Here is an 11,562-nt window from a genome sequence, read left to right as displayed (position 1 = left end):
CCTTAAATCGGGAGATACGGATATATGGGGGCTATATTCAAACTTGGACCCAGGGACCCCATTTTGGATTTCTATACTTACTTTGGCATTAAAAACCTGTGTGCAAAATGTTGGCGGACTATGTCAAGTGGTTCGGCAGTTAATGAGTTTATACCCAATTTTTGGGTAAAAACTCGGGAATTTACCCACGTTTTAAAAGTATCGTAAAACTATCCATTCTAAATCGATTTGATAACAGAAACCCGGAAATAGGGTGTAAGATGTTGTATTACCGATTCAATATAGTAAATACACAAATAAATACCCACAAATGGGTATTTACCCAATTTACCGGGTATTTACCCACTGTCCATCTCTCTTCATAGCGATCGGCGCGATATTTTTGCCCTCTAGTGGGGTAATTGTAATACAAAACAAATCAATATACCTAGACATCTGTAATTATCTTAATATATCTCCCACATCCGAGTATATAGATCAATATAATTGGTATCAAATGAAATATCAACCACTCCTCTTGGATATACTATCAACTGTACAGGTCTATGTCCTTCAGGATTAAATGTATACGCCATCGAATAGTAATGTTTGTCAGTCTGGTCGTTTGACCCGGTAAACATTGACTGATCTTCGTCAAAACAGTCATGCTTACTCCATGGTCAGACACCTTTCTCTGTGTACAATTTCTTGATGTGCGGGTCAGTTGTTGGTCCATTTCATCTCCAAATTATTAACGGATCATTACCAAAAACAAGAACCAGAACCACTCCTACATGCAAAATTTCGTGACGATTGGTTTGCTTTTTCACATGTTTACTAGTTTTTCCAGAACTTGTATTATTATTTTCAACTCTGAGAGCAATTTAGTCATTTTACCCTTTTATCAGCTTAACTACTGAAAAAGTACGGGATCATAACATATTTTAATGTAGTATGTAGAATACGTAAAAAAATATTAAATATTTTATCACATATAATTTTTTTGTGCTCCAATTTAACCTACTGTGCAATACACTTTCTTATTTTTCTAGTTGGCAACGCGTGTGCGTCAACAACAGATGTCCGTGTTTTTGCCGCTTTTTGCACAACATAACCCCAAATAAACAAAATCAGAGTCATAGTGAATAAACAAAAGTTATTGAATTAATAAATTATTTTTAAATAAGAATAACCATGGGTGATGCTAAAGTCAATACATTCTTCATCTCGGAAAAGATTTCCAAGGTGCGTTGGGTGCCAGAGCAGCTGCGTGAAAGTGAACGATTTCTTACCGGCAGCTGGGATATGCCAAAGAATTTTGTGCGTATCTGGCGGTTGCATCGAAATCAATACGATGGATCGGAATATAATGAATTTGTTCCCAGATGCAGTGATAAATTGGCTATGAATGGCGATGTTACGGGCATAGAATTTGTTACCGATGAAACGGTCATTGTGAGCTGTAGTGATGGTAAGTTGTTTGAACACATACAGTATACCCCCCAGTTTTAATTATTTCCACACCCTTAAGGCCGCATCAGTTTGTTAAAAATTAAAAAGGCTGTGGAGGAAGATGTACTCCAAAGGGAGGCGCATAGTGAAGTTTTGCACAGTTTTAAAGCCAGTGGCAAAAATACCAGTTGCACGTCGATTTCTGTGTATGGAAAAGATGTGGCCACAGTTGGTGAAGATGGTCGTTTGAATATTGTTGATACTCAGGCACATTTGGCTGTGCGACGATCCATAGAAGCCGATAGTTGTTCACTACTATCTGTACTCTACGTCAATCCCCAAGAAGTATTGACTGCTAATCGTATGGGCATCATACGTATGTTTGATATAAGATCCTCCTCCGATGGGACTGCGACTTCAGCATTTATGACCTCATGTGAAGATGATAAACGTTGCAACTATGTTTCATGCTTAACATCACACCCAACACAACCACATATTGTATTAGCCGGCTCCGAGGAAGGTTCAATAACCGTTTGGGATTTAAGAAATCCCGGCTATCCAGCATCATATTTATCTGCTCATACTAGTCCCATAACCGATATTGGTTTTCATCGTTCCGATCCATCGAAACTATTCACCACTGCTGAATCCGGTGAACTTTGGTTATGGGCACAACATCCCACCATGAGTGGTGGTGTACACAGAGCTATGGAAACATCCGCCACAACTGCAACAGAAAATACCAATCCATGGTTGAATGGAGAACGTGCTAAGAATCGTATAAGCGTCACTGCCCTTATGACAGATTTACGCAAAGCAATTAACTCATTCGATACACAAAGTTCAAAAATCATCTGTGGCAGTGATAGTGAAGCAATTTATTTTGTAGATAATATATTATAAGGCTGCAACAATTTTGACCCTGGCGGTTGGGATTGAGGCGAATGCAAAATTAAAGTGAAACTGTAAGATTTCTCCCCTTGTTTAATGGTAACAATAGTTTATGTTTTTTATTTCTTCTAGAATAGGAAAAAGTTCGAAAATAAATGCAAATACAAAATGAAAAACAATATTTTAGTGATAAGAAATTCATGAAATATTCAATGAACTCAATAGCAATAAGCAAGATTATTATTCAAAAATTAATGGAGTTATTTCAAGACATGCAAGATACAAGAATTAATAGTTTTTATTTCGGTAAGTTAATTAACATTATGTTTTTATATATCTTTTGTAGAGATTTTATGTTAATATATTTATTTGATATTGAATAATTTTAAATTACAATAACTTTAATCAATTGGGCCCAATCGCAGCATAAAATCCCATGTAAAATTTGTACACAAGTTGTAGTTGGAGGTGGTCACGAAATTAAAACAAAGGACTATGGTGCAACATACCAAAAGATGAATACCGGCAAGAAATTCTGACCTCCAAGAATTTAGAGCATATATTGGTATTATTGACTAACAATTATGTAGTTAGGTCCTAGGGAAATTTCGGAGGAAGCTACAAATATAAATTAACAAATTGATGTTTCCTAAAAAGGAAACAGTAATTTTTCAGATTTACAATATTGCAATATATTCTTTTGAGAAGTGTCTTTGTATCAAATGCGTTTAGAATCGATTTAGACACACGTCTCTCTGATTGACATGATATATTTCGACGTGACAAATCGTTAATGTCCGAATTTTCAATATTTTAGAATTTTGTAAATCTCATATAAAAATGCACCACACAAGAAAAACACTTCTAGATATGGGAAAATTATAAATTTCATATCGCTCGAATTGAGACCCCGATTTCATTCAAACTTTTTATACTATCACGGTCCGCTCTTACTCGTACATTTCCAATCACATTTTGCAATAATTTGTTAATCCCATACAAATTATAAAATAAGGGAGATTACTCTTTCCTCACAAATGACTCATTCTAATCTCATTATTAATTATTATGTTCCTCTGCCCTTCTAGTTCAATCTGTATATAATGCAATGCGTGTAACACATTTTTTGTAAATTCACCCAGGTGAAATTTGTTGGGGTTTCTCATCGTAGCCCAAGAGATTCCTTCTTTAAAAATGTGATCATAAAATTTTAGGTTTTGATTGGTTAGAAATAAATTTTTGATGGACTTTCACAATTTAAAAAAACACATTGCTATGGCAAAAAATTTACTCATCAAAATATTGATTATAGATCTCATCTTTGGACATTTCATACAATTTGGAGGCGATTTAGAAATTCCAGTCGAATGGATGGCTGGATGGTCTGCACGATAACTCTCGAAGGGAGTAACCGAGTTCATTTAACCTTTACACATCGTAGTATTTCTTCCAAATTTAAATCAATTTCAAACATGGGAATACCGGTTCACTTTTCTAGTACCTTCCCCACAAAATGGGAACGAAACTAATATTTCAACCATGCCTGTATAATATTGGAAGGTGGGATTTATCGAGCCTCTTTTTTAGTACCTCCCATACAAAGGGTCAATATTTTGAAAATCTTATCTTAACCCAGGGAAATATTCAATTTCATCCAAACTTTGTAAATCCTAGATCAAGTCCGAAGATGGGATCCATCGGACCAATCCTCACGATAACTCCCCCACAATGTATAAAAATTTTCAATATTTATAAATTTAATATTAAGTGAATGGAATGTCTGATTCGATTCATAATCATACTTTTACCAAATCTAAACCTAATTCCGTTCAACCGAGTGAAAGGTGCGACTTTAGCCAAAATCGTATATAAAAATCACTAAAGAAGTTTCCATTCAGCAAATATTGGGTTCAATTTTTTTAAGAAATGTTTCTACTTAGACTAACCTAACATAATGTTTTAAGTATATGAGCACTTTCGGACAGAGATCCGAAATTCTCGCTCGAGTAAAGACTGAAACTCGCTCGAATTGTTACTACAAACACACACACACAAATAGCCAAAAAATCAAATTTATTTGTCCACTCTATTTCACTCTTACTCTATTTCGAACATTTTGACTCTCACTCATTTTCTTCAACAAGGAGTACTCGCGAGCACTCCCAGCGGAGAGTATACTCCTTAAAAACTCGTACTCTTTAGATACTTCCACTCGGGAGTATTTTTCACTCGCGAGTAAAATCGATCAAATCGGAGCTCTAAAAGCCACAAAAGAGCAGTCACTCACGCGACTTCAAATATACATGAATTTATCCCATCATTGCTAATAATGGGAAAACTCCGCGAATTATGTGAACATTTTAGAGTAGTTCATGTATTGTTGTTTATGAAATGGTCCATGTAATAACGTTTTTAGAATCGCTCATGGCCTTTTGGTATAGGTTCTCGTTAATGAAATAAATTGAAATTTTCAACTTAAGATGATCTTTATGTAAATAAGAAATATCAAGCATATTTGTTACAAAAATGGCTCACTCACGCGACATTTATTTTTTAGTTATTTCTGCAGTGTCTGAATTTATTGTCCTTAAATTATGTGGCCTTTTTTTATACTTTTTGTCGTTATTTAGCATATTTTAGTACAATTAAAGAAAACAAAATCTTCGACTTTGATTTACCTTTTGACGGAAGTGCACATATACTTCAATTTCAATTTATTTTCATAAACGAGAATCTAGCCCAAAGGGCCAAAAGCGATTCAAAAAACAACAAAATATAAACTACTCCAAAAGCTTAAAACTAACAGTGTATTAACGTCTATTCAGTTGGAGGGGTTCAGAACCATTGTACTTCAAAAACATTTTTATTATTATTATTCCATTATTTGATGCAGCGACCTATCACATAGGACAAAGGACTTCAATATTATATCTACAATCAACCACTAAATTCAATTTACAGGATCAAATATCTTATTATTATATCACAATTATCAATTAAAAAAAATATAATTTATTATAGTTAAATTTATTTAAATGTTGAAATCAGTTATGCAATAAAAACACAAACAAATAAGCAAAACCTATGAATTTAAGAAATAATGAAAAATATACTCCATTTTACACGATTATAAGGAATTCGGTAGTAGTGTTGGAAATTTTTCACATCCATAAAATAATTGTATAAATAAAAAACTATCGGGCTCAACCGGGATTTGAACCCGGGACCTCTCGCACCCAAAGCGAGAATCATACCCCTAGACCATTGAGCCTCATGGCGGCTGTCATTATAACACTTGATCTGTCTTTTTTCAGTTCGGTACAATACAACTGTTATACAAATGAAAGATTGAAATGTTTCATTAACAATAGTGAGTACATATTGGAGTTTTCAAAAACAAATTGTAAACACAGCTGTATCTTTTGATATGGAACTTGTTTTTTTTTTTTCATTTAAGATAAAAGTGGGTTTGTCGTGTTCGCTTTGTCACAGATCAACACTGTGATATTGATTTCTACGTGTTGATGCAATACTTGTTTTCAAACAAAAACAACAATAAATTAGTCTTTAAAAATGAGCAATTTTTATTAGCTGTTTATATTATGTTGTTAATGTTTTCTACAAAATGAAATTAATCTCCTCTATAACCATATATTAGCAGACCGACGACATTTTCTGTTTTCGAAACTTGTATTTTATAAAAAATGTCATAGGTGAAGGGAATTTCATCTTCCGAAGAAACGATCAAGTTTTTACTTTTCAATATGAAAGTACTCCAAAAGATCCACCAATTTTTGGTAGTGCCAACTATTTACCGATTTTCAGCAAAGGGCCTTCATAGAAGTATTTAATTAAATATGTGCTTGAGAAGGAGTCCCCCCGGCGATGGGTTGGTTTTTTAAATGTTTTTATTTTTATTACCGTCATTATTTCTTTTGAATGTACAGCTTCCACAAAAACTCAGCGGGCTCAACCGGGATTTGAACCCGGGACCTCTCGCACCCAAAGCGAGAATCATACCCCTAGACCATTGAGCCTCATGGTTTTATATTGAACCGTAGGTGATGTGTTGTTTTCTTCAGTTTATGTTATATTGGCGACAAAAATGAACGTATTCAAATACGTGTTGTTTTCAATCACAATTTGTATTCACAGCTGGTTTTCTAAAATATTTGACTTGTTTTAACTATCATGAAATGCTTTTAAAAGTTATTACTAATTGATATGTCGTTTTGTTTTGGAGTGTTATTGATTCATTTTTAAACTTTTATCGATTTCTTCACAATAACAAAATATAGCCATTTAGTTTTAGAGTAGTGAAGAAAACTGATATGTCAATATTATGAAATGGTCTTGTTTACAAAATTTAACCGGTAAGGAAAGTAGTAAAGTCGGACGGGGCCGACTATATGATACCCTTCACCACTTTGGGTATATTCAACAGATGAATCCTAACAAACGTCGCATTTTTAAAGGACCAGCAAAATGAAATTGGATTCATAAACATGGCATTCTGCAACCTATACTAATTTCTCTCATTTGGTACGATAAAGAAGCTATGTCTAAATCTGAACCGATTTCAACGATTTCAGGAAATTTAACACACATCATTCTAGACCTAATTCATTACGCTGTGACATATTTCGTGCAAACCGAAAGATATTAAGGGACTTAGGTACAGCATTAAATTGGACGAAAATATATATGGGAAACTTAGCACACATCATTCTAGGCCTAATTCATTGCTATGCCAAATTTCGTGCAAATCGAAAGATATATAGGGACTTTGGTGGACCATTTACATTAAATCGGTCGAAAATATATATGGGAGCTATATCTAAATCTGAACGATTTTCAGGAAACTTAACACACATCATTCTATACTCCATTCATTACGCTGTGCCAAATTTCATGCAAATCGACAGATATATAGGGACTTTGGTGCACCATTTACCTAAAATCGGACGAAACTATATATGGGAGCTATATCTAAATCTGAACCGATTTTCATGAAACTCAGCACACATTATTCTAGGCCTAATTCATTACGCTATGCCAAATTTCGTCAAAATCGAATGATATATAGGGACTTCGGTGCACCATTTACATTAAATCGGACGAAAATATATATGGGAGATATATCTAAATCTGAACCGATTTTTCCCAATTTCAATAGGGTTCGTCCTAGGGCCAAATAAGTGACCTATCCAAAATTTTATCCAAATCGGATCGTAAATGCGACCTGTACTTTGTTCACAAAAATACATGGACGGACGGACGGACAGACGGACATGCGTAAATCGATTCAAAAGGTGATTCTATGCATATTCTCAAAAGGAACCATGTGTCTATATCGTTTCCTTTTGCCTGTTACAAACATATGCACAAAGACGTAATACCCTGTACCACAGTGTGGTGAAGGGTATAAAAAGAGTATTCAGTCTTCTAGGTTCAATTTAATAAAATAACAAATTTTATTGGGACTATAATTTTATGAGGAAACCTATTTTCAAAACTATTTATTAAGACTTTTAAATATCATATCTTTTGAGCAATATTTGCGAATAACTTCCACAAAAAAATCACTGGGCTCAACCGGGATTTGAACCCGGGACCTCTCGCACCCAAAGCGAGAATCATACCCCTAGACCATTGAGCCTCATAAACATTTTTTCGCTAAAATGACATATAAAATTATGCAATTTTTTTTTATTTTGATAAATATTGCAAAATTTAGCACTCGTTTTGCATAATAAGTGAGTTTAAAACTATTGTAAAAATTAAATCGAATCTCAATAATATTTTTTTTGACAAATTAAAATCAAAAATTCTAAAAAACAATGGGCTCAACCGGGATTTGAACCCGGGACCTCTCGCACCCAAAGCGAGAATCATACCCCTAGACCATTGAGCCTCATGTCATAAAGTTTATGGCATATTTATTTTTAGTTCCGAATCATTTCAAATTTATTTAAAATTACACTGTGCAACAGAAATAGGAATATATGTTGGACTAATTGGCTAAAATTAAATCCTATCAATCATAACTAGGATTGATATGATTGTACTGATTGTTATATACTACAACATTTTATACACAATATTTTATGGTAAAATCCTTTATTTGAAAATTGATCTCAGATCTCAGATCAGATCATCTTTTCATTCGACAAAAAATTATCCTCAGCTAAAATCTTTTGAGGTTTGAGAACAAGTCAGATGGATTCGAAGTCCAATAAATAGATTTTGAACTATTTTTAATTTCGTTTTCGTTCTTCAAACGCCCAGAAACCCCTATGCAACAGCCCCTATTATCCACATTCTGAAATATAGACGTTATAACATTGTCATCCAATTCTTGTTGTTCAATTTCAATTTAGAAGCCTTAAAAATGTTTTTTTTTCAATGGTGTCCTCGATAAAAAACTTATTCGGGTGTCCGCTGGTGTTCGCTAACTTTGGTGCTGACTACTTATGAACAAGATGTATTTAACTCTCGCAGCTTTATCCATATGTCAGGCCAGTTATTTTTCATTCGACCTGTTTAATTATTACTATACAATTGTATAGCTAGCACATTTCTAATAGAAGTCTAGGGTTTGATGCATGTTGCAGGAATTTTCGTAGTGTAGTACATATTGTTAGCAACACAACATAAAAGTAATACTGGGCTCAACCGGGATTTGAACCCGGGACCTCTCGCACCCAAAGCGAGAATCATACCCCTAGACCATTGAGCCGCATGAAAGGATATTGAAATGTATTTTGTGAGAGCATAGCAAGTTCAAATCTCAACATGATAAATGTCTCTGCAGCATCCAGATAAGATATCAAAAAATATGTCTTGATTTTTCATTAAAAACAATTATAATAATAAAGATAAATTCTCAAAAGAAATTCAGTCCTTGCATAATTTAAACGTTTTACATTTTTACATAATTCAACGATATTTTTTAACCAACTGTTTAGCTTAAAATCTCTAATTAACATCATTATCCTTTAAGCCTTACATCAGTGTGATATGTGTAGAACAATCATAAAAATTCCAGACATGAGGCTCAATGGTCTAGGGGTATGATTCTCGCTTTGGGTGCGAGAGGTCCCGGGTTCAAATCCCGGTTGAGCCCTCGATATTTTTACTACATTTAGGAGTGTAACTGAACTTCGGCAACTTAAACTAAGAGTCATGGCATAATTATACAAGGTAGTCTCATGCAGTCATATCTATCATATCATAAATTTGCCTTTGACAAAATTTAAATGAAAATATCTTCCTTCGAAATGTACGCATGTATGTAACTGCAGAAGAATCACTTTTATTAGGTAACAAGAATATATGCAGTTTAAATATAATGCAAGTTTATAATTTTTCGTGGCAATAGAAAGATTAATTTCATTATTTTTTTTTAATTTATGAAACGTGCTATTTGAGATATCGGCACTGTACTTACTAACGTGTAAGGCTTTTTATACCCTGCGCCATTTGGTGGACATTATATCTGTATTATACGTTACTACTTCATATAATGGGTGATCCAAGTAGACATACTTTCTTCAATTTTTGCAAGGGCTGATCACCTGTGAGTTGTGTCATGTTATTTTGGTTTAAAATGTTGGGGATGGACCAGCAGAATTTAGGAGGTGTACCAGAAGAAGTGGACCAATTAGCCTCGCATCTTAACTTGATATATGTTGAATGAAAATATTACGAGAAACCAGAAGGAGTAGACGTAAAAAAAAACAATTTTGTTCAAATTTTGGAAGCAGAACAGGGGTTTTCATTTCGTGGTTTCAAAAGTAAACGTAAATAAAATACATATACAATATTTTTTCGTGGTTTATATTTTTTTGAACGTTGACGTGTGTGAAAATAAATTCGAATTTTTTTTAGCGAAGACGCACACCACCTTTGGTGTTGCGGCCAGTATAACAGTTTTGGTACACAGTATAACATAATTAAATTCGTATTTAGAACACATAAATGTTAATAAATTGATGTATGTTTAAAAATGATAAAAAATATTATTTTTATAAATTTTAATTGGAGTATTCAACTAGCTACAATCACAGAAAAATGTAAAGGTGATGCAGTAAGTGTGGAAAGAAATAAAGAATCTGGAAGTAAAAAGTCGAGGTCCACTGTGCGAAAACGGGTGAGAGTTAAAAGGAGTTTCACCTTATCCATATACCGTTGGAAAGGACATTAAAAGGACTTTTTCAGAAAATGTATTGGGTATAGCCCTAAATATATTAGAAATATCCATATACGGTCCTTTTAGTAAAATATTTAAGAAAAAATGCATAGTAAAATGTTGGGGCCCACTGTGCGAAAACGGGTGAGAGTGAGTCACCTTTCCATATACCGTTGGAAAGGACATTAAAAGGACTTTCAGAAAATGTATTGGGTATAGCCCTAAATATATTAGAAATATCCATATACGGTCCTTTTAGTAAAATTTATACGAAAAAAATGCATAGTCAAATGTTGGGGCCCACTGTGCGAAAACGGGTGAGAGTGAGTCACCTTTCCATATACCGTTGGAAAGGACATTAAAAGGACTTTCAGAAAATGTATTGGGTATAGCCCTAAATATATTAGAAATATCCATATACGGTCCTTTTAGTAAAATTTATACGAAAAAAATGCATAGTCAAATGTTGGGGCCCACTGTGCGAAAACGGGTGAGAGTGAGTCACCTTTCCATATACCGTTGGAAAGGACATTAAAAGGACTTTCAGAAAATGTATTGGGTATAGCCCTAAATATATTAGAAATATCCATATACGGTCCTTTTAGTAAAATTTATAAGAAAAAAATGCATAGTCAAATGTTGGGGCCCACTGTGCGAAAACGGGTGAGAGTGAGTCACCTTTCCATATACCGTTGGAAAGGACATTAAAAGGACTTTCAGAAAATGTATTGGGTATAGCCCTAAATATATTAGAAATATCCATATACGGTCCTTTTAGTAAAATATTTAAGAAAAAATGCATAGTAAAATGTTGGGGCCCACTGTGCGAAAACGGGTGAGAGTGAGTCACCTTTCCATATACCGTTGGAAAGGACATTAAAAGGACTTTCAGAAAATGTATTGGGTATAGCCCTAAATATATTAGAAATATCCATATACGGTCCTTTTAGTAAAATTTATACGAAAAAAATGCATAGTCAAATGTTGGGGCCCACTGTGCGAAAACGGGTGAGAGTGAGTCACCTTTCCATATACCGTTGGAAAGG

General features: G+C 34.0%; 1 protein-coding gene and 6 non-coding genes across 7 annotated transcripts; 2 read left to right on the top strand and 5 right to left on the bottom strand.

Moving 5' to 3' along the window:
- Positions 1 to 1,166: 1,166 nt before the first annotated feature.
- On the top strand, positions 1,167 to 2,384 carry LOC133335589 (nucleoporin Nup43-like). The gene is made up of 2 exons (XM_061543901.1): positions 1,167 to 1,450; positions 1,511 to 2,384. Exons 1-2 carry the CDS (start codon positions 1,174 to 1,176, stop codon positions 2,335 to 2,337), a joined length of 1,104 nt encoding a protein of 367 aa, XP_061399885.1. The 5' UTR covers positions 1,167 to 1,173; the 3' UTR covers positions 2,338 to 2,384.
- A 3,140-nt stretch (positions 2,385 to 5,524) lies between these two features.
- Trnap-ugg (transfer RNA proline (anticodon UGG)) lies at positions 5,525 to 5,596 on the bottom strand. The gene has a single exon. It is a non-coding gene; the product is annotated as a tRNA-Pro (tRNA).
- A 694-nt stretch (positions 5,597 to 6,290) lies between these two features.
- On the bottom strand, positions 6,291 to 6,362 carry Trnap-ugg (transfer RNA proline (anticodon UGG)). Its single transcript has one exon. It is a non-coding gene; the product is annotated as a tRNA-Pro (tRNA).
- Positions 6,363 to 7,912: 1,550 nt separating this feature from the next.
- Positions 7,913 to 7,984, bottom strand: Trnap-ugg (transfer RNA proline (anticodon UGG)). The gene has a single exon. It is a non-coding gene; the product is annotated as a tRNA-Pro (tRNA).
- Positions 7,985 to 8,167: 183 nt separating this feature from the next.
- On the bottom strand, positions 8,168 to 8,239 carry Trnap-ugg (transfer RNA proline (anticodon UGG)). The gene has a single exon. It is a non-coding gene; the product is annotated as a tRNA-Pro (tRNA).
- A 753-nt stretch (positions 8,240 to 8,992) lies between these two features.
- Trnap-ugg (transfer RNA proline (anticodon UGG)) lies at positions 8,993 to 9,064 on the bottom strand. The gene has a single exon. It is a non-coding gene; the product is annotated as a tRNA-Pro (tRNA).
- A 315-nt stretch (positions 9,065 to 9,379) lies between these two features.
- On the top strand, positions 9,380 to 9,451 carry Trnap-ugg (transfer RNA proline (anticodon UGG)). The gene has a single exon. It is a non-coding gene; the product is annotated as a tRNA-Pro (tRNA).
- The last annotated feature ends 2,111 nt before the right edge of the window (positions 9,452 to 11,562 follow it).

The sequence above is a fragment of the Musca vetustissima genome, unplaced genomic scaffold (genome assembly GCF_032173495.1).
Source record: "Musca vetustissima isolate MV318-11 ecotype Yass unplaced genomic scaffold, APGP_CSIRO_Mvet_v1 utg991, whole genome shotgun sequence".
NCBI lineage: Eukaryota > Metazoa > Arthropoda > Insecta > Diptera > Muscidae > Musca > Musca vetustissima.
The sequence above is the reverse complement of the archived record's forward strand: the minus strand, read 5'-3'. Positions and strand labels throughout refer to the sequence as shown.

What these genes read in the sequence shown, in the direction of transcription:
- LOC133335589 (XM_061543901.1), top strand. Translation starts at nt 1,174, where the DNA reads ATGGGTGATGCTAAAGTCAATACATTCTTCATCTCGGAAAAGATTTCC. An exon ending in CATTGTGAGCTGTAGTGATG is followed by an intron (nt 1,451 to 1,510) that starts GTAAGTTGTTTG and finishes CACACCCTTAAG; the next exon opens with GCCGCATCAGTTTGTTAAAA.